This window comes from Dermacentor andersoni, chromosome 1, assembly GCF_023375885.2.
Source record: "Dermacentor andersoni chromosome 1, qqDerAnde1_hic_scaffold, whole genome shotgun sequence".
NCBI lineage: Eukaryota > Metazoa > Arthropoda > Arachnida > Ixodida > Ixodidae > Dermacentor > Dermacentor andersoni.
In genome coordinates this window covers 17,128,344-17,151,570 of record NC_092814.1, presented here as the reverse complement: position 1 = coordinate 17,151,570, position 23,227 = coordinate 17,128,344, and the positions used below count along the sequence as shown (strand labels likewise).

At 45.0% G+C, this 23,227-nt stretch overlaps 1 protein-coding gene and 1 long non-coding RNA gene across 3 annotated transcripts in view; both read left to right on the top strand.

The window, feature by feature from the left end:
• The first annotated feature begins 552 nt into the window (after positions 1–552).
• On the top strand, positions 553–4,760 carry LOC140215193 (uncharacterized). The gene is made up of 3 exons (XR_011892136.1): positions 553–953; positions 1,085–3,010; positions 3,075–4,760. It is a non-coding gene; the product is annotated as an uncharacterized lncRNA (long non-coding RNA).
• Positions 4,761–14,676: 9,916 nt separating this feature from the next.
• babo (TGF-beta receptor type-1 babo) overlaps positions 14,677–23,227 on the top strand; it is a 166,129-nt gene continuing 157,578 nt past the window's right edge. For both annotated transcript variants that reach the window (XM_050194153.3, XM_050194154.3), the window contains exons 1-2: positions 14,677–14,780; positions 14,880–14,997. In XM_050194153.3, coding sequence (XP_050050110.1) covers positions 14,765–14,780; positions 14,880–14,997 — 134 coding nt within the window. In that variant the 5' untranslated portion in view covers positions 14,677–14,764. The remainder of the gene's footprint in view (positions 14,781–14,879; positions 14,998–23,227) is intronic.

The following is a 23,227-nucleotide window of genomic DNA, read 5'->3' as shown; positions in this document are numbered from 1 at the left end:
GTAAGTGTGCTGCGTACACATAGCGGTTGCATTGAACGAAGAAGTCGTGTAAAAATGAAGGCTGACAGTCGCTTGGACCGAAAAACTTTCGACATAACATCGCTCAAACTTGCGATTCTCGAAGCGCGCAGCCCTCACGGCAACTAAACAACATCCTGTGTGTGTGTGGAAACGAGTGCGCCAACAGTCTTCCTGCCGCTGAGTGTGTCTGTCGTGTAGCGATTACACGACGACTGCTGTGTGTCTTGTGGTTCAATGCTACGAGCCAGTGCAACTGTCATGACATGATGAAGAGGCGGTATGGATCGCGTCAGCGTGTCTCCTCGATCATGTTCGGGCTGCCAGCGCGATCTGATCTCGCGGCACACCAATATCAAACGTAGTGTGTGCGCGTGTGTCAATGCGGTTGACTGTTCTCGTGAACCGTGCGACGTCGCCGCGTAAATTCGAATCATGACGCGCATTGTTGTGTTTATCCCTTTTCGCCTCCGTGCACCGCTAAAGCCATAGAGTTAGTAGAACCACAGAACACCTGGTAGAACAACTCTAGAGGAAAAGCTGGGCCGGAAAAGTGGGAACCTCTAGGGCGCCGCCCTGTTGCTACTGGTCAATGTGAACAGCGCAATTACTATTGAACGAGCTGAAAACAAGTACAGGTCACCTTATGCTTTGTCATCTAAAAACGCATACCTGATGGCTTTATGAAGGTGGTGCGTTAATATTAAGTTTACAGAAAGCGATCGCTAAGTCCGTGACTTATGTAAATCACGATGTACGCATTCATGCAATAAAGAATGACGCGAATTTCGGTTTCGAATCTGTTTTTTGGACGCGTAGTAGTTTCGTACAGTTTAGTTTTGACATGCGATCGCGCGTCGACATCGGACGCTATGGCACACTCGTGCCTTATGTGCCACCGAAACCCCGAAGTGCTCTGGCATATACCTTCACATGTAAGTAAACGAATGTATCTCCTTGTTGAGAATATCACGCGAGTGGGCAGCTCTTGTGGTGCATCACAATCGTTTGAGAAGCGTCACAGTAGAGCATTTTTCTACATGCGGAGCGCTGTTTTTATTTGCAGGTTTCCCTTCAGTAGGAAATTGCTGGACAGGCGGACCAGCGCACCGGAATTGTACTGGCGAAGCCACAAGCAATTCAAAGAATCTGTTTAATTGTTGCACTTTGAACAATCATGCTTCTACAAAGGCCACAGCAGAAAAACAGCCCGATGCCGAGTATTTCTGCGCCACGAAGTAATCAAGAGGCCAGTGCCTAATGCGGACGAAATCGAGTGCATCGAGACTTAGAACGACAGAAAGCTAAGCTAGTTGGTAAGGATTCATTATGCAAAACAGAGGTGAGGCGTGCAGACAGGACACAAGAGTAGAGAAGTGGGCGGCGGTCGTGTTGTTTGCTTGTAAATACTCTGCTCTTGTGTCCTGTCTGCACGCCTCACCTCCGTTTTGCATAACGAGTGCATCAACCCACATATTAATAGCGTAGGTGTTCTATTAACTGTGCAATATCTTCAACACTTCCTTGCATGCCATTTCATGTGGCATATCGTTTCTGGTCACAAATGTGTGCAGCGAATCTATTTGCATGATCGACTCCGGGCCTGTGGGAACGCGTTCACTTGCACTTGATGCTGAGTCTTTTACATGTATCGATAAACTACAGATATGCACATCAGATCCCTGCGAGCATTTTCAAAATTCAATTATTTTAGACAACAGGCACATATGCAATACTGACATAAGCTCAAATACCACTAAGCAGCTGGGACACATTTTTGTTGATCATACTCGCAGGTAAAATAAGTAGATCATGTGGACAGCTCCAGCTCATTTTCCTGAAATCAGTGTGTACAAGGGGTATGCAAAAATATTTTTTTATCGCGCACCGATTATTTTGCTGTATAAGCAAGAGAACCCACCACGTTAGTGTAATGTATCATGTACATCACACTAATATGTGCTTTAATTTACCAAGTGAGATGAGTTACTTTCATGGCTCATTCAGTCAAATCACACTGCAAGCTGCATTCATCAATCTTCAATTGGATTTTGCAAATGTTTAATGAAACGTGTTTCCCTTTTATGCAGATGTGCAATGGCAAGCCCTTCCGTGTGCTCCAAATGTAAAATTTAAGCTCTAAATTAAAGAAGACATTTCTACTCAGAAACAAGCAAAAATGGTGAATGCAGAGTATCAGAAGCCCAAGGTACAGAAATTATGAGAAGTGTCGAGTGATTTTAAGGAAAGAGTCGTATTTGAAAATGCAAGACTCTTTAGTGGAGGTCAAGCAAGTCAATATAGGTAGAATACTCTGCAAAATTATGCAAGTGAGGGGATGTCAAACAATGGGTCAGGAAATGCATTGTTTTTCTTCAAAACAAAAGCTAATTGCCATTACATAAGTCACTTTAGCATCATGAGACTGCTGCTTGATAAATTCAGAAATAAACCAAAAAACAAGACACACAAAAATAAAAAACAATTTAATGATGCTCTCTCCACACTGGGATAAATAAAAACAAACAGATCACATCAAATGTGGACATATCAGACGCCTTGTGAAACACTGAAGGAAAAATTCAGTTTCGAGCTATGGCACTTGCCGCATAGATGTGAGGGGCCTTGCACTAATAGTGATAGTTACCACTGCATTTAGAAATTGAAAGCATTCATGCAGACAAAGGTTATACTTTATATTTTTGGCTACCATTTCAAATGCCTCCACTAAGTGTTACAATGCTGCATGCAGCCATACTAAGGATCTCGCAGCAACACCTGCAGGTAAGAAGCAAAAAGCAGTCAAAGTGCTGGTGTGTACTGGACACTATGTTTGAAAACTTTTAGGCAAGGGAGTGCAAGAAGCAAACATAACTGCATTTATTTCCATAATTCCCCATTTGAATGGCCTTTTCTTTTTGCTTAGACAATGCCTACGCCTAGCCACAGCAGCTCCCTCATACAGACTCCGCAAGCCAAGAGGCAAATGCAGGTAAGAGGCAAGAAGCAATAGCACTGGTATCGACATTCATCTAATTTCTTTCTCTTTCGTTTAGGCAGCCAGCACACCCCGAACAGCCACCTTGACTGCGGGTGTGTCACCCTAGTCACCAAGGAAACATTTGAGGGAAAGCGACAGGCAATGTGAACAGCCACTTCCTCCATGTAAACGATACTCCTTCTCTCGGATGACTCCTACGCCTTGCCACGCCAGCACACTTCTGCACAAAGATGCCGCGGAGGCACGTGCAGGTCAGAGGCAAGAAGCAGTAGCACTGGTGTCGACATTCACCCAATTTCTTTTTCTTATACCGAGGCAGCCAGCACACCTCGAACAGCCACCTTGACTGCGGGTGTGTCAGTAGATTCCTGTTGTACATATGCTCATAATAAACTTCACTAAATTTGAACTTGATAATAAACTTGAAGGCAAATGGGACATTGATGCATTGTTTTTTTGAACATTTATTGTACACATACAATATATGTTATACTTTGCAGTGCTACAGAGCGTATTTTGAAGCTTCCCCCTATATTTTGCACCTTTAATTACGTATGTGTTGTGTGGCCCTCAATGCAGTTCATGTTGTAGCAGCTGCTTTGTCTGTGTATCGCACATTGGCTTAAGCTCGTGATATCCGTTCTTCTCTCACATATACAAAATAAAGTTCTATGTAGTCCTCAGTGTTACAACAAAAAATGAAAGTAAGCAATCCGATTGTGGAGTTGTGTTTATTACAGTGATTCCTATAACAGTTACTGACAAGTTGACAACTTGAACTTGTCAATCCGTCCATAGCCTCCTCTATTTTTCAAAAATAAAGGAGGCTATGATCTGTCATGGCAAGGAATTGTATGTATACATAAAAAAAAGGGGGATATGTGTGTGTGTTTGTAGTGGGGGGTATAGGATTAGGGCGGTACGAAAAAATGTACCAACACCGTCCTCTAGACCCATTCCGTTAAGGTACCGCAACAAAGAGTATTATGCATAAAGTTCATACAACCAACTCTGATACTACTACACACGCCAGGCGACGCGAGCTACATTTGCCATGACGCATTCGCGACTGCACCGGATGCCCTCCATATTATACTCGTTAATCGTGCTCACTGCACCGAGGCAAAAGAAAGATCATGGGCGCATGTGCCTTTAAAGTATCTCGACCTTGCGAGGCACTGCTGCGCGTTCCAGGGGAGCTGTCCGTGCGAACACTCCCTGGCACACACCTGCCTCGGCGGCCCCAACCTACGTACCGTTCTGCTTCGAGCTATGATCCCCCCGCTGTCCTTTGGGTGCCCTGGAGTTCCTGCGCCGCCTGCTTTATTATAATCTCAGGTGCTCTCCTGAGACTTCCGTTTGTCGGTTACATGCGCCCTACAGCTGGATCAGTACTTATAATAATAAATAAACCCGATCTATCGTCGCGACGATAGATCGCGAAAGCGGCTTTTGCAACATACCGCGTCCGTGCGAAGAGAATTACGGAACGCCAACGAGGAATCTGACCACAGCTTCAAGCTCGTAACCTCGTCGAGTGACAGCAACAGGCGTGACCGCTGAAAACCGCATACCGCCGGAAACTTCAACAGGATCATCCCTCGGTTGCATAACTGCCACATGTACGGCCAACATGGACCACACCCACACCGTCCCGCAACATAGAATAAAGAACCAACTTATAAAGCCCAAACACACGGCTGCAAGCACACATCACGACACTACAAGCGAGACGCCATGCTGCTACGCTGCTACGGTTGCCGGATTAAAACTGACTACTGCCACCAAGTTTAGCAAGCGTCTCAGGAGCTGGCAACCTCGGCGCGTAGCAACATGGCGGCGCTCTTGCGGTTCCCGATTTCAAGGCATGGGCCCTATGGGTAGCTTGTCCTCTAGAACCAGTATAGTAACTCTATGGCTAAAGCCCCCTAAGAATTAGAGGGCCCTCATACGAAACGCACGCTGATTGGCCCAGCTATTACTGCACTGTGTTTGGCTGGCAATCTGTGTATCGCTTGTGGCGTTTTTCTTATGTTCATTTGCAGTTGTGTGTTTTTCATCAGTAAAATGGCATTGCCGATTACTGAAAGATCTTCGAGTGTAAGGGAAACTTGGAACGAGCTCGCAGCTGTATGTAATGTACTTTGATATACTGTATTACGCTTTATTATTTGACGGCCAGTAGCTGTGGCTATGCAGCATTCGTTTTTAAAAACAGAATAATGCAGGCACTTAGCAGTATATTTATTCACATATGCAATGCACAAAATACGATTAGGATATTGGAAATTACTTTTTGGACATGTTGTAAAGCGCAGTTAACAACGCGCGCACAAACACAGGAAAGTGTAAAAGTAGAATTCGCTGCTGAATTTTATTTTTTATCGCACGTAACGCAATGCGGATATTTGTCAGCGAGTTAATGCGTTTCTGCCCCACTATTTACATGCATGCTAGGTCATACTGCACTTGCTAAGTCAATGGGCTCGTAATGCACTAAAATCAGTAATCTCCACAAACTTCAGCCGTCAACATTCATGCGCGCGCATGAAATAATACTGCAGCTCTGCACACACAGGTGTATACTTTCTCTCGCACCTTCGTATCGCTCTACGTTACTTTCCTCGCATAGTCGTGCAGTTACCGACGGTTCAGTCTTTCCGTCCATTTCTATGCAACCAGAATTACCTTCTGGTTAGGTTTTGTTTGCTGCGCAGGATGCAAAATAACTTCTTGTAGTCCTCCGTCTGATCTCGGCACCCATCCGCACAGCAACAAGGCATTTCGGTCCTTCGCATCCTAGGTCATACCGATCTATTCAGCGGGCTCACAGCGAACTAAAATAATTAATCTCCACAAACTTCAGCCCTCAACATTCATGCACGTGAGTGAAATACTATCACCGCTCGACACACGCACGTGTATACTTTCTATCGCACCTTTGTATCTTTGTATGTTACTTGCCTCGCATAGTCGTGCTGTTACCGACGGTTCAAAGTCCGTCCGTGCAATTCTGTGTTACCATACTTTTCGTCTGGTTACGTTCTGGTTGCCGCGCGCGATGCAAAATAACTTCTTGCCATCCTTCGTCCGGTTTCGGCACCCAACCGCACAGCAACAAGGCATTTCGGACCTCCCGGAACGAAATTATCGCAGCGATGTGCATAGCACAACAGGCGAAACGCGCGCACTTCGCCCGGCGCGCAGGAACTTTCATGGCGGCAAAGGGGCGGAGCAAGGTCACATGTCACCGATCACCCTATCGCAGGCGTTGTCGGCTGGATCAAAGCCTGGCGGTACTTTTAAATGATTGAGGGACTTTAGACCGAGCCGATGACGAAGGGCGAAAAAAGAAGGAAAATTGATATAGTCGACTAGTAAACGTTACCATAACAACCAGTTCACGGTTTCGTTGCGCTCGTTATTTAGGAAATGCTGGCTGTGCATTGTGAGTGCAGAGTTGAAGCTGCCTTTTGTTGTGCTTCGTCCCGCGTGCGACCGGGAAACCGTATCGCAAAGTTCTTGCTTGCGTCCACAGATGACGGCTACACTCTAAGAAAAGTTTACACCCTCTGAGTCTTATCTTGCCACACAACAATAGACGTTATCTGTCTTGTCCGCATTTCCTTTCTTTAACGCTGCGAGCCCGGTACTTCCCAACAACGAACGGCATGCGCGTTATCAGCATCACAAGATTCCCGACAGGAAAGTAGCGGGCGCGGCGTTCTCAAGAAAGGAAACGCAAGCAAGGCAGATGACGATTATCGTTGCACTCTTAGAAAAATTTACACCCTTTGGGGCGTATCTTGTCCCACAACGATAATCGTCATCTGTCTTGCCCGCGTTTCCTTTCTTTAACGCTGCGAGCCCGGTACTTCCCAGTCACGAACGGCATGCCCGTTATCAGCGTGACGCAGCCTTACCGACAGGAAAGTAGCGAGCGCCGAGTTTTCAAGAAAGGAAACGCAAGCAAGGCAGATGACGATTATTGTTGTGGGACAAATATACACCCAAAGGGTGTAAACTTTTCTTAGAGTGTATTCATCATCATCATCAGCCTGGTTACGCCCACTGCAGGGCAAAGGCCTCTCCCATACTTCTCCAACTATCCCGGTCATGTACTAATTGTGGCCATGTTGTCCCTGCAAACTTCTTAATCTCATCCGGCCACCTAACTTTCTGCCGCCCCCTGCTACGCTTCCCTTCCCTTGGAATCCAGTCCGTAGCCCTTAATGACCATCGGTTATCTTCCCTCCTCATTACATGTCCTGCCCATGATTTCATTTTGTTGATTTCAACTAAGATATAATTAACTCGCGTTTGCTCCCTCACCCAATCTGCTCTTTTCTTATCCCTTAACGTTACACCTATCATTCTTCTTTCCATAGCTCGTTGCGTCGTCCTCAATTTAAGTAGAACCCTTTTCGTAAGCCTCCAGGTTTCTGCCCCGTACGTGAGTACTGGTAAGACACAGCTGTTATATACTTTTCTCTTGAGGGATAATGGCAACCTGCTGTTCATGATCTGAGAATGCCTGCCAAACGCACCCCAGCCCATTCTTATTCTTCTGATTATTTCAGTCTCATGATCTCGATCCGCAGTCACTACCCGACCTAAGTAGATGTATTCCCTTACCACTTCCAGTGCCTCGCTACCTATCGTAAACTGCTGTTCTCTTCCGAGACTGTTAAACATTACTTTAGTTTTCTGCAGATTAATTTTTAGACCCACCCTTCGGCTTTGCCTGTCCAGGTCAGTGAGCATGCATTGCAGTTGGTCCCCTGAGTTACTAAGCAAGGCAATATCATCAGCGAATCTCAAGTTACTAAGGTATTCTCCGTTAACTACCCGCCGTGGTTGCTCAGTGGCTATGGTGTTGGGCTGCTGAGCACGAGTTCGCGGGATCGAATCCCGGCCACGGCGGCCGCATTTCGATGGGGGCGAAATGCGAAAACACCCGTGTACTTAGATTTAGGTGCACGTTAAAGAACCCCAGGTGGTCAAAATTTCCGGAGTCCTCCACTACGGCGTGTCTCATAATCAGAAAGTGGTTTTGGCACGTAAAACCCCATAATTTAATTTAATTTTTAATTCTCCGTTAACTCTTATCCCCAATTCTTCCAAAACCAGGTCTCTGAATACCTCCTGTAAACACGCTGTGAATAGCATCGGAGAGATCGTATCTCCCTGCCTGAAGCCTTTCTTTATTGGGATTTTGTTGCTTTCTTTATGGAGGATTACGGTGGCTGTGGAGCCGCTATAGATATCTTTCAGTATTTTTACATACGGCTCGTCTACACCCTGATTTTGTAATGCCTCCATCACTGCTGAGGTTTCGACAGAATCAGACGCTTTCTCGTAATCAATGAAAGCTATATATAAGGGTTGGTTATATTCCGCACATTTCTCTATCACCTGATTGATAGTGTGAATATAGTCTATTGTTGAGTAGCCTTTACGGAATCCTGCCTGGTCCTTTGGTTGACGGAAGTCTAAGGTGTTCCTAATTCTATTTGCAATTTCCTTAGTAAATACTTTGTAGGCAACGGACAGTAAGCTGATCGGTCTATAATTTTTCAAGTCTTTGGCGTCCCCTTTCTTATGGATTAGGATTATGTTAGCGTTTTTCCAAGATTCCGGTACGCTCGAGGTCATGAGGCATTGTGTATACAAGGTGGCCAGTTTTTCTAGAACAATCTGCCCACCATTCTTCAACAAATCTGCTGTTACCTGATCCTCCCCAGCTGCCTTCCCCCTTTGCATAGCTCCCAAGGCTTTCTTTACTTCTTCCGGCGTTACTTGTGGGATTTCAAATTCCTCTGGACTATTCTCTCTTCCATTATCGTCGTGGGTGCCTCTGGTACTGTATAAATCTCTATAGAACTCCTCAGTCACTTGAACGATCTCATCCATATTAGTAATGATATTGCCGGCCTTGTCTCTTAACGCATACATCTGATTCTCGCCTATTCCTAGTTTCTTCTTCACTGCTTTTAGGCTTCCTCCGTTCCTGAGAGCATGTTCAATTCTATCCATGTTATACTTCCTTATGTCAGCTGTCTTACGCTTGTTGATTAACTTGGAAAGTTCTGCCAGTTCTATTCTAGCTGTAGGGTTAGAGGCTTTCATACATTGGCGTTTCTTGATCAGATCTTTCGTCTCCTGCGATAGCTTACTGGTATCCTGTCTAACGGAGTTATCACCGACTTCTATTGCACACTCCTTAATGATGCCCATAAGATTGTCGTTCATTGCTTCAGCACTAAGGTCCTCTTCCTGAGTTAATGCCGAGTACCTGTTCTGTAGCTTGATCGGGAATTCCTCTAGTTTCTCTGTTACCGCTAATCATTGATTGGCTTCTTATGTACCAGTTTCTTCCGTTCCCTCCTGAAGTCTAGGCTAATTCGAGTTCTTACCATCCTATGGTCACTGCAGCGCACCTTGCCGAGCACGTGCACATCTTGTATGATGCCAGTGTTAGTGCAGAGTATAAGGTCTATCTCAGTTTTTTTTTTTTTTTTTGCGACACAACAATAATCGTCATCTGTCTAGTCCGCATTTCCTTTCTTTAGCGCGGCAAGCCCGGTACTTCTAAGTGACGAACAGCATGCCGGTTATCGGCATGACAGAGCATTCTCGACAGGAATGTAGTGAGCGCTGCTGTGCAGCGTTTTCAAGGAAGGAAACGCAAGCAAGACAGATGACGATTACACTCTTAGAAAAATTTTACACCCTTTGGAGCTTATCTTGTCCCACAACAACACTAACTCTTAAAACGGTTGCACCCTTTGGGGTGTATATTTGTCCCACAACAATAATCGTCATGCGCCTTGCTTGCGTTTCCTTTCTTGAAAACTCGGCGCTCACTACTTTCCTGCCGAGAATGCTGCGTCACACTGATAACGCGCATGCCGTTCGTGACTGAAAAGTACCAGGCTCGCAGCGTTAAAGAAAGGAAACGCGGGCAAGACAGATGACGATTATTGTTGTGGAACAAGATAAGCCCCAGAGGGCGTAAATTTTTCTAAGAGTGTAAGAAAAGTTTACACCCTTTGAGTCGTATCTTGCCACACATGCGCGCTATCTTGTCCCAGATAACAGATGCGCGTTATCTTGTCCCAGGTGGGCTCGGTGGCTGTGCCACATCACAGTTGTCTAATCCACTCGTCTTCGCCATGCATGCAGGTGTACTCGCCCTTGATCATTTGCGTCATGCTCCCTGCTGTCTTTTGCGCTCCCTGGGCGACCACGATTGAGCGTGCGCCCTTGCGCGGCTGACGGAGGGACATTCTGCGCAGCAACCCCCAACGTCCACTTTTCCGCTCTGCCGACTCAAGTCAACTTGACCCTCAGCGCAGACTGGAAGGCCCCATCGTCAGCAATCACGCTCTACGAGCCAACTATAGATGAGCAGCGACCGTCCACCGCACCCTGTGGGCTCGGTGGCTGTGCCACATCACAGTTGTCTAGTCCACTCGTCTTCGCCATGCAGGTTGGTAACCATCGGACTCTATTCAAAAAAAAAAAAAAAAAAAACCAGCAACTACACTCTAAGAACAGTTTACACCCTTTGGAGTTCCCCTTCTGCCACACAACGATAATCGTCATCTGCCTTGATGCGTTTCCTTTCTTTAACGCTGCGAGCCCGGTACATTCCAGTAACGAACGGCATGCGCGTTATCAGCATGATAGCATTTCCTGTCGGCAATGCTATCACGTTGATAACGCGCGTGCCGTTCGTTACTGGAAAGTTGAACGACATTGAACGCGCCCATCGCCTCGGACGACGCTCTAAGGACAGGAAACGTCCAATTATCGTTAAGTTTACATCCTTTAAAACTAAAGAATCAATTCTTTCTAAAGGTTCAAAATTCAAAGGTGCCGACTACAGCGTAGGTGAAGACTTTTCGCGCCGCGTTCAACACTGCCGGAAACATCTTGTTGCTTTTGCCTGGGCGAAGCCCGTGCCTTTTTCCCTGAGATTTAAAACTTTGCATATTGGTCCAAAACGTTACGTTTTTGATGAACTTTCAGAATCTGTAAAAGAAATATCTTAATCAACTCATACTTGCCGGTCATCGCGCTATCCCCCACCTACGCCATGTGCGAACGTTTCACCATCAGTAATCTTTACTAACATTCGCAGCTTCTTGCCGAAACGCTATATCGTATCGAACCTTGTAACTTCGTCAGGCAGCAATCTACTTATATTAACCGAAACGTGGTTGAACAACGAGATCACTGACTCAGGAATTCTGTTTGACCTGCCCAATTTTAATCTTTTTCGCGCTGATCGCAAGTATTCTCGCGGGGGAGGAGTTCTAATTACAGTCGGCGAACAATTGTTCTGTTCTGCCATTAATGTCGCGTCAGACTTAGAAATGTTGTGGATTATGTGCCGCACTTCACCACTGACGGTATTAATTGGTGTGTGTTATAGGCCAACTCGCAAAAGTCCCGACTTTCCCCGCATGCTCCGCAATGCTCTAAATAAACTATAGTTTTAAAGCACCCTAAAGCACACATTCTACTAGGGGACTTCAATTACCCCAATATCGACTGGAGTAATCAACCTCACCCCATAGCCGGCATAGATGACATTAATCCAAAAATTTTGAAAAGCGCTAACCTAGCCTGTTCCAGTATTTTCTGTTTATTGTTTTCACAATCACTCTCCGAAGGAACCATTCCAGACGACTGGAAAGTGGGGAAGGTCGTTCCCGTGCACAAAACAGGTAATACTGATTCACCTCTTAATTATCGGCCCATTTCATTAACAAGTATACCCTGCAAAATCATGGAACATGTAATTTACTCCCAAATCATTAGATTCCAATAACTTCTTCCATCTGTCACAGCATGGTTTTCGTAAGGGTCTTTCGTGCGAGACTCAAGTAGCCATTTTTCTTCATGACATTTACGCCAACCTTGATATTAATCTACAAACTGACGCCATCTTCCTAGACTTCGCTAAGGCGTTCGATAAAGTACCTCACCAACGCTTGCTTCTTAAACTTTCCCAGTTGAACCTACATCCAAACATCATCGCGTGGATGAACGAATTCCTCACGCATCGCTCTCAGTACGTCTTCATTAACAACCAATCCTCCAATCCGCTCCCATTCACCTCCGGCGTCCCGCAGGGTTCCGTCCTCGGTCCCTTGTTATTCCTCATTTACGTTAACGACTTACCCCAGCGCGTATCTTGTCATATCCGCTTGTTCGCTGATGATTGCGTTACTTATCGTTCGGTAACTAACTCTTCTGACCAAGAATCCCTTCAGGCAAACCTAAACCACGTGCTAAACTGGTGTTCGCAGTGGATGATGACACTCAACCCTAAAAATGTAAGTACATATCTTTTCACCGCTGTCGCAACCCTTTTGTTTTTGAATATACCGTTTCTAGCTCCCCTGTTGACCTCGTCCAGTCTTACAAATACTTAGGTATCACCATTTCTGATGACTTATCTTGGCGTCTGCACGTGACTAACCTAATATGACTAACCTAATCATCAGCTAATAAAACATTAGGTTTCTTAAAACGTCACCTGCGGGAAGCACCTCAACATGTCAGACTACAAGCATACATCTCCCTTATCAGAACTAAACTGGAATACGAATCGCCCATCTGGAACCCTCAAGCATATTTAACAAATGCCATCGAAGCTGTACAAAACCAGGCTACCAGATTTATTCCCTCTTCATACTCATACGACGTTAGCATATCATCTCTAAAATTGCAATCAGGTTTGTGGGATCTTTCTGCTCGCCGTCGCATTGCCAGTCTTGTTTTGTATCACAAGTTCTTTTATTCGCCCCTAATACTAGAACCATACATCTGCGTACCCCCACCACGCAGATCCCATCGCATCGGTCACCCTCTTCAAGTTTTGCGTCCACGAGCCCGTACTACCTTCATGAACTCATTTTTTTCACGAACGGCAACTGACTGGAACGGCCTTTCCCGCCATATCGCTGCCATAACCTGCCCATCCACATTTTCAACTTCTGTAAACGCCTGCATCTTGTAACCCCCCCTATGTAACACCACAAAATGGGTCTTTAAGGAAAATACATGTAAGTGATGGGATCAGCATGACATAGCATTGCCGACAGGAAAGTAGCGGGCGCGGCGTTTTCAAGAAAGGAAACGCAAGCAAGGCAGATGACGATTATCGTTGTGGCAGATACACACCCCAAAGGGTGTAAACATTTTTTAGAGTGAATAATCGTCATCCGCCTCCCCGCGTTTCCTTTAACGCTGCGAGCCCGGTACTTCCCAGTCACGAACGGCGTGCCCGTTATCAGCGTGACGCAGCCTTACCGACAGGAAAGTAGCGAGCGCCGAGTTTTCAAGAAAGGAAACGCAAGCAAGGCAGATGACGATTATTGTTGTGGGACAAATATACACCCGAAGGGTGCAACGGTTTTAAGAGTGCATCGTTGTGTGGCAAATATACACCCCAAAGGGTGTACATTTGTTTACGAGCGTAGACGCCCGTTCCTGCGGCGAGCGTCGGCGTGACCGAGCGAACAAGCACACTGAAGTACTAAAGCGCCAAACAGACGAGACAAGAAGAGACACGGACGAGCGCTTATCCGAGTACTAAAGCGCCAAACAGACGACACAAGAAGAGACACGGACGAGCGCTTATCCGAGCACGGATAAGCGCTCGTCCGTGTCTCTTCTTGTGTCGTCTGTTTGGCGCTTTAGTACTTCAGTAACATGCACCAACTAGCCCAACAAAAAGTTCTGCTGGAAGCACAGTGAAAGCGAACGCGGAACGCAGCAGGCCATGAAAGCTAGACGCGAGGAGGAAAACCGAGAGGAGGGTGTAGCATGATGCGGAGCGCGAGACGAAAAGCGCAGTGCGGCGACGATGGCTACGAAATGACCCACGCGCGCTTGTCTAGGAGTGGTGTCATAGGTTGTGTCAACGGCGGCTAGCTGCTGCATGCGAATCACGCCCACGTGTCACCCGCGCGCTGGCTCTCGCTACAGTCGCGCCGCACTTCGCTCCGTTTGCAACGTGCCGCACGCGACAGATTGTGAAATGAAAACACAAATTCTGCATTAGGGTATATCGTAATTGTCAGTGAAGTTTTTGTTTGACTGAGTATACAGTTGGCGATTACGAAATAATGGAAAACTGTTCGCGTTTACGAATAGCGACTATTCAATTCGAAGACGTTGAATAGGACAATATTCGATTCACCCGCCGTGGTTGCTCAGTGGCTATGGTGTTGGGCTGCTGAACACGAGGTCACGGGATCGAATCCCGGCCACGGCAGCCGCATTTCGATGGGGGCGAAATGCGAAAACACCTGTGTACTTAGATTTAGGTGCACGTTAAAGAACCCCAGGTGGTCGAAATTTCCGGAGTCCTCCACTACGGCGTGACTCATAATCAGAAAGTGGTTTTGGCACGTAAAACCCCATAATTTAATTTTAGTATTCGATTCGTTTGGAAAGTTTCGAATATTCGCACACCCCTGCTGCTTAAAGGAAAGAAAAAGCAAGAGAGAGAGGGAGAGAGCTGTCTTCGGACTCCGCGGCGGCCCGGTAGCCGCATCGCAGCGCGTATCATCTCCTTGGGATCGATGATGCCCGTTTTTTTTGTCGTCGCTGGGTGCATTTTCAGTTAGTCTCCTTCGTAGTGGTGCTTGAGATCATAGCAGTCACATGTAGGTGTCAACGTCTTTCACAAGATTGCTTTCGGGATTCGGGTGCGAAATTGAAACCATGGAGCGGGGCCACCGTAAGTGTAGTTTACTTGCTGTTCTTATGAAAGCGCACAGCCTGCCGTCGTATTGGCACGTATGCGATGAGCGTCGCCATGCTGCCGTTCTCGTTGCAGGCCTCAAGTGTTACTGTGATATCTGCAGTGAGGATACCAATCACACCTGTGAAACCGACGGCATCTGTTTCGCCACCACCACAAAATCCAAGACGGGCGCCCTCGTGCACGAATACAGGTGAGCTTGTCCACTCCTTGGCGGTGACGCTTATTATGTCATCGTTAAGTCCGAAAGCGAGCACTACACGCACTTTTGTTCAATGTTTGAAACTGTTTCATTCTTACTCGGCGTGCAAATTATTTCATAGGCAGAGAATCGGTGCATTCAGAGTACAGGGTCGCATTTTCCGGTTAGCATTTGTGGTTTGTAAAGAAACTTCAAAGCAGGTGGATTGTTGTTCAACAAGGTCTTGCAGCGTATAAAAAGACGCTTATTCATTAGTGCCTACCGAGACAGTGGTGTGTGCGTGTAACACATTGATGTGACGGCTTTTTGTTTTTTGATGTGGCTACATGCCATTCTAGTCTACTGTGCGTTTGTGAGAAGTGCAGGGAAGTTATGGGTGTATGTTCTTCACTGCGTACAGGTGATTTGCATGCAGGGTGGCAAAGTGAAACGCTTATTGGTTCGGTTCAAGGTATGGTTCAAGCATTTTGGCTCGGTTAAGGTTCAACTCCAGAAGGAAAGTGTAAATTTTGAAACTGGTTCAATTTAGGGGTGTTGCAAAATAGAGATTTGCTTAGGGAATTCACTTTTTGAAATTGTTGAATATTCGTTTCTGTTAAAATATCGGGCCCTGGAGCCTCTATAGAGAACGATGCAAGTGGCGATGTGAATTTGCTGTAGAAGAGCTGCGGTTGTGCACCTTTATTATGCGAAATTTTGTTAAAGAATTGTACTGGCTACTTATTGTGCAGATGGTCATGTCTCTCACTGCTAAGCGCCTTACGAATGCATAGGAAAGATAGCTTCTACACAATGATTTTTCACGAATGCCCCGCTTTTTAGCAGTTTTTGAATTTTCTGTCTCAGTTCAGAAAAATCGATTGTTTGGCCACTCTCACCATGTCTACATCTTATTAAAACAGTGTGCTGGCACTGGCGATGTGCTGTCTCCTATTTCATTTACTCAATTGCATGCATCAAATAATGTAAATGAGCCTTCTTTTTTACTGAACAGACTGCATGCAAACCTTCGAAATGAAATCAAAGTATGGGGTCCCTAAACTACACACAGGCTGTAAGAGACACTGTAATAATGATGGGCTTAATGTCGACTGCTTGAACTTCTTGCATAGGAATGTGGCTGGAAGTGCAACCTCCACTGAGCCACGGCAGGGGTATATTTTACTTTGTTTAGAATATATTTAGTAATCAATTCAATATTCAGAAGTTGTTTTTCTTGCATATAGTGTGTTTAAATTAGCAAATTTATCTATTGAAACATATAAACCAGCTAAATATGGTTAAATATTAGCTGGTTATATATATATATATATATAATATATAACCATCATTAGCTGGTTATATAAACCAGCCAATAATGGTTAAATATTTCTTGTTTGCAAACTTTTGTAGTTGTCATGGTAATTATATAATACATAGAGCCAAATCTATCTGCACTGGTGCAAGATTAATTTGTTAGAAGATGTACATGTTTGTTCCCTTTTCTGTTCCTTTTTTTATAGCACTTATGCAGGAATCACATTTTTCTTTGTTATGCAACCACATTAGAAAAAGTGCATGTCACTGATTCTGAATTTTCAGCTTGGTTATATAAATGGAACAAAGATTTCCCTGGAAATTACAGCTCTAAATTGTCATAGAATTCTGCTGATGAGTTACTGTGTGCAACTTTAAACCACCTATTCTCAGTATTATACTGGCCTCAAGTGTTCGAGATGCACCCACCGTGATTACTCAGTGGCTATGGTGTTGGGCTGCTGAGCACAAGGTCGTGGGATCGAATTTCGGCCACGGCGGCCACATTTCGTTGGGGGAGAAATACAAAAACACCCGTCTACTTAGATTTAGGTGTAACTCACCTTTTGTAAACTCTTACTACATAGATGATACAGATTGACTATTCTCAAACCTCTTAGTTATCTTATTACTTCTCACAAAACCAAGAAATTAAGTTTTATATTAAATTTCACTTATTACCTGCTAAATATTCCTTATGATTTTTGAGTATTACAGACATTGTTAGGTTTAGTTTAAGGTTGTAGCATTATTTTGCTAAATTTGTAAGTGGAAAAATGATGTTTTATGTTTTATGGTGAACCGACAAATTGAATATGAACTTACGTGACCTTGCTGAGAGCGTCACATTAAACACCTTGCACTACCACTTTTTCCACATTGTGTGCACCATTTAGGGTCAGAGCCACAACATGTTGCTGGCAAGTTGTGGCACTCGGGCACCCTCACGTGGCCAGGATGGCCCTTGGGGCGAGGGAGGGTGCTGATGTGAGGTTAAACTCAGGAAACGGTGATTCGTGTTCAGAAAAGTCACTCAGGTCGTATGCATGGTGAGTTTTTTGGAGGGTATGCCAGATTTTTTTCTCAAGGAACTACTGCACTCAATATTTTATGTAATACTTAAACAAAAAGCAGAATCAATGCACTTTTCCCACATAAAAGATTTATTAACAAGATATATGTCATAAAAGAGATATAGATTGCCAGAATTAAGATTGTGGGATGAAATTGAACAAACTTTGTAAAGACACGCCTGCACCTACTAAGAAAAAGATATTTAAGAAAATTATGAGATATTTATTTATTTATTTATTTACAATACTGCCAGTCTCTACTGAAACCATAGCAGGTGGGTACTATATATATGTACATATACAAAGAACACTGATAATGTTAAGTATCAATACATGTATAACGTCAGTTTTTCACTTTAAACATAAACAATTTTCACTACAAAATGTATACACCAAACACAAGTACATGCTAATTTTCAAAAAAATGGCAATTGAGGTATTCTATGCTGCATACCCGGCTACATACGCAGGGCACAAGTACATGGTGGTTTGCACGATCAATAATAGCACTAGCAATTTTAACCTGCTAAACAATTTTTTGAATTTTTAATTCAAACTGAGACAGTGACTCTGTGCTAGTGGTGAGAGGCGATAACATATTCCATTCATAGATGGCAACCGGAAAAAAGGAATATTTAAACACATTATTATTACATTTATATTCTACTAAGGTGTTTGTGTATTTGTGCCTGGTAGGTCATGTTTGTGAATAAGAAATGTAATTTGAAATGTCAATATTGAAATAATTATGCAGAAGTTAATAAAGAAATTTCAAACGTGCCTGTTTCGTTCGTGCTTCGAGCGGAAGGAGCCCCGAAATTGCTAGAAGGTTAGAGGAAGAGTCTTCACGTCTAAATTAGTTATGGATAAATCGAATGGCCTTCCTTTGTATTGTTTCTATTTTCTAGATATACACAATGTATTGCCATCTAATAGGGACTATCTCCAAAAAAATCAACATTTTTCATTGAATAGGTATTCCACTACAAAAATTTGACTGCAAGCACTACAGTTGGGTGTGCCGGGAAGCGACCGCCGATGTTTCAAGCTGGTTTGTGTCGCTCTCAGAGTCAGTCTGACGAAAAGGCAGCGTCCCCAGATGTGCTGCTGCATCGATGAACGCAGATGCAGTGCAATACTTCGAGGCACATGCACCGCTCCCGGCGGCAGCCATTTCTGCTGTGATGATGGGGAAATTTAGGAGCTCGTTCAAAAATTAACGTCTGGCAGGAAAAAGTGAACTGCTCAGGAAACAAGAAATAGTTCTTCACATCCGATAGCACAGTGTGTCCATGAGTGGCGCGGAACGAATCGAAAGCGGCATTTCAAACCATTGATAGTGGGCTAACGATGCCCACTGGGCATGGTAGGAAAGAGTTAAAGCGGCCCTGAACCACTTTTTATCCAAGTTGAAAAATGCATTTCAAGTTAAATTAGGCTATGTCAGAAGTACTTTGCCGCAAGAAGTACTTCAATGCATTCAGCAGAAGCGGAGTTATTGGCAATCAAAAAGCCCCTTCATGCTGCTTCTGCTCCTTCAATGAGTTGTACTGTGAAGGCTTCGGTAGAGCGGGGCGTGCCAACAACACTTTGCCTACCGAACATCACCGTGGCTCGCAGTTCAAATCTGATTTTGAATGCTCATGTAGACACCACCACTTCTAATTTTGGCATCTACGAGCATCAAATGCAGTTGTCCTCGGCGAGCTGCAGTGCGTTTAGCCAGTGGACTCGTCGTGGCACCCTGCGGCAGCCGTGGCATCTACGCTACGTAGCGGACCGCTGCTACATGCAACTGCAGTGTTTGTTTTGTGCACGACAGGGCTTGAGTGGGCACTCATATGCTCCTGTCTAGCTGCGCTACATGGTGCTTTGTCTTTGTCCTGCACCAGCTTGACCGACGGATAGTAGCCATATCCAACTTGCGCATTTTGAAGCGCTGTCAACAGCTCAATATGAAGCAAAGTCTGCCGAGGCGTCTAACCAGGAGCGGCCAGAAGTGAGGGTGTGCTGGCAAGCATGTATGTGATCTGACCTTAAGTATCGCGTGGTTTGAGGCTAGTGGAGTGTTCAAAATTATTTGAAATCAGCGAGACCCGATGGCTACGACACCAATAAGCACGGTGGCCAAAGTTTAATTCCTATGCGGATGGCCGCAGCCGATCTTGAGCAGACGGTAGTTGGCTTCTTCTGGAAGTATGTTGTAATTATTATCAAAATTTGAAAGCAGATTTTCGCTTACTTCAGCCTGTTCATTAAACTGTGTAACGGTAGGATGAAGCACACTGATACAAATGCCCTTATTGATTTATGTCAGCTATTAGCCAACAGCAGGTGCGTGTGGGAATGTGCTATATTATGCAGTAAAGCAGCCTGAAAGGAGTGAGGAGGAGGCTTCGGTTTGAGCATTTGAGAGAAAGGTGACTTAACGCTCTGCTTGCGAGCTCCACGTGCCGCACCCAACTACAAAATTGGGCTGAGATGTTCATAGCATATGTTATCCGTGGGCTGTGTTTTTCAGTCAAGCCTGTGGGGTGGTTCAGGGCCCCTTCAAGTCTCTCTAGTGCAGATGTACACGGTCGTCCACTCTTAGTCAGAATGCTGCTCTGTGCTGCCGGCGCTCCGCGGGGCGCCTCTGTTGGGCGCCGGAGAAACTATTGCGCAGGTGCAGTGAGAGCCGCAGGCAGGGCTTCGCGCGTCGTCTGCTACAGTGCGCCCTGTACTGCGTTGAAGTGGGCTTCAAATATGCACTGCCTCTGCAGAACGCCGATCGGAGAAACGTTTCTGAATAAACAAAAGACTGCTGAGAAGCCTATCAGCTGCTTTTATCCCGTTGCAGCAACCGTAGCAAAGTTTCCTGCGTGCCTGGTGAAGTTGAAACACACAAATAAGCATACCGGGGAGAAAATGCGCGCCGCGTAATATTCGAAGCTTTAAACTACTGCTGCAGCACTACGATCCGCCAATATTTTTAATTTTTGCCGTCTTGCTGAGTAGCTGGTAATAAGTGTTAGCAGACGACTGCTGTTGTCTGCTGAAATCTCGGCGCAACGATAATTAATCGGAGTGGAATAGTAATAGTGGAGGTGGAGCTACATTTTCAGTCTCCTATTTTACCTTCCCACAGATAGAGGTAGACGGCCAGGTAGACTCATCAGTGTATGAAAACAATGTAATGTAACGGACGGACGCTAGTAGGAACAATTAAACGCTATCGCCTTAATAAATATCCTCTCAGCAACTACTTAAAGCCATGCAAAGCTGAAGCCTGAGGTCCTGGTAAACCTTAGGGATTGTTTTCACACGCTGATGAGTCTACCTGGCCGTCTACCGCTATCTGTGGGAAGGTAAGATAGGAGACTGAAAATGTAGCTCCACCTCCACTATTACTATTCCGTTCCGATTAATTTTCGTTGCGCCGAGATTTCAGCAGACAACAGCAGTCGTCTGCTAACAGTTATTACCAGCTACTCAGCAAGACGCCAAAAATTAAAAATATTGGCGGATCGTAGTGCTGCAGCAGTAGTATAAAGCTTCGAATATTACGCGGCGCGCATTTCCTCCCCGGCATGCTTATTTGTGTGTTTCAACTTCACCAGGCACGCAGGAAACTTTGCTAGGGTTGCTGCAACGGGATAAAAACAGCTGACAGGCTTCTCAGCAGTCTTTTGTTCATTCAGAAACGTTTCTCCGATCGGCGTTCTGCGGAGGCAGTGCAAATTTGAAGTCCACTTCAACGCAGTACAGGGCGCACTGTAGCAGACGACGCGCAAAGCCCCGCCTGCGGCTCTCACTGCACCTGCGCAATAGTTTCTCCGGCGCCCCGCGGAGCGCCGGCAACACGGAGCGGGGCGCCTGACTAAGAGTGGACGACCGTGTACGTCGAAGCCCTCTTTGAACTGACTGAAGTCATAAACAGCTGTTGATGTTAGCTGTAGCTAAACCTATTGAAAGCTTTAGCCACTGCAATGAGAGCCGGAGGAGTGACGGTGACTTTTTGGTGTCACTCTGGTTTTTTTAAATTTTTTTACTGATCACCAGTGGTCAGTGTACTCCTTTATCGGAAGTAAACACCCTGGGTTTTACCTTTTCTTTCTCTAGGTAAATGGACAAAAATTTGAGTTTGAGGATTTTCGGGCACTGACTGTTTGTTGACATATGTACTAAAGGAAACATCAAGATGAAGAAAAGACATAGCGGTAATATAGCTAGAGCTTGTCTGTAGTACAACCAAAACTTGCTTTAATGTTAAGCTCGTGCATGGCAACGAGAGTCGAGCGACTTCATTCACAGTAAACATTCAGGTTCATCTCACTCTCCACAACGTCGAGCTGTTGCACTGATTCTCAAGAGTAATCACAGCAGAATAGTTGAATAGATTAACACGTAGTTGTTTATTATGTATTCATGAATTCCTACAGATTCTCTTTTCAAATCCCTGTAACCAGCCTGAGACATTTAGTCTGAAAAACACCAATAGGGATTTATTAGCAACATGACAGCCCTTAAGACTTAACAGGACTTAAGAAATCATCACCACATAGCGTTATGTTCGACACCTCAAAAAGCATCACAGCGAGCTGGACCTCCTGCAGTTCTATAGTAACTTGTGGATAAGGGGCATTACATATAGTCAAGCTTCTTTGCGCACAATTCCAGCTGGGAAAACTTTGTTTACGAGGCAAGCTTTCATTTAGTACAGTACTAGAAAGAAAGGACTGTGATCTATCCCGAATCGCCAAAAATGCGCATGCACCACAGAAACAAATGCGTGCGCGCACTGCACGCACGAACAAGAATTTGCATATTCTTTAAATATCCGTTTTGCACATGTTATCTTTAGGCGAAATAAATCCAACACTGCCAAGGTCTAGCATCATACTTATTTGGTTCTTACAAGAGGCCATGATGAACAAGAAATTAGGAAATTGTTCACATATTAACAAATCTTGCGCATAGTCTTTTCTAAATTGTTAGCATTTGTAATCCCTCTGCATCCCATATATATTAGCCTGGTATGGAGGTATTTTTGTCATTGATATATTCATTTAAAGAGGAAGTCTGAGTTCATGAGATCTGTGGGACAAGACCTTTCTGGCTCTGATTGAGGGAGTTCGAGTGAACCTGGCTGAGTGGAATTTTTGTTGAGTTTTTGAGTCAGAGTCAGCCCGGCTGACTGTAATTCTGGTGAGTCTGAGTCCGAGTGAGCCTGACTGAGTAGAATTTTCACGAGTCTGAGTCCGATCGAGCCATGCTGAGTAGAATTTCAGTTAGTCTCAGTCTGAGTGAGCCGAGCTGAGTATAAGTCTGGCGAGTTTGAATCCGAGTGAGCCTGGCCGAGTATAGTTCTGATGAGTCGTAGTCTGAGGGATCCCGGCTGGGTAGAATTTCGAAGAGTCTGAGTCCGAGTGAGTTCTAAGCAAAGAATATAATTTGTGAGTGAGTCTGAATGAGCTCCGTTTACTTTACCGACCCATGGTCAAGTGCCTAAATGCAAAGCAGTGTGGCATGCTTAGGCAATAGGAATGGCACTAGACAATGAGTGCTGTAAACTAAGCTTGCGGGTCAAGCTAATGGTTTATTTGAAATGGTAGAAAATGGAAAGTAAGAGAAGGATGGTAGCCTTTTCAGCATGAGGCAGGGTGGATGATTTATTTATAGGTTAGGACCAGGGTGAAGTAGGGCAGTAAAATTTTTCAGCAGGAGGGTGAGATGAGGATGGTACTTGCAGCGTGAGGGAGGAAAACAAATGATGATGGCTTTGCGCACCGCTGGTCGTGACATACTACATTGATTAGCTCCATTCCTGCACACGTGTGAGCACAGCCACAACTGCAACATGTGTGTGCAAT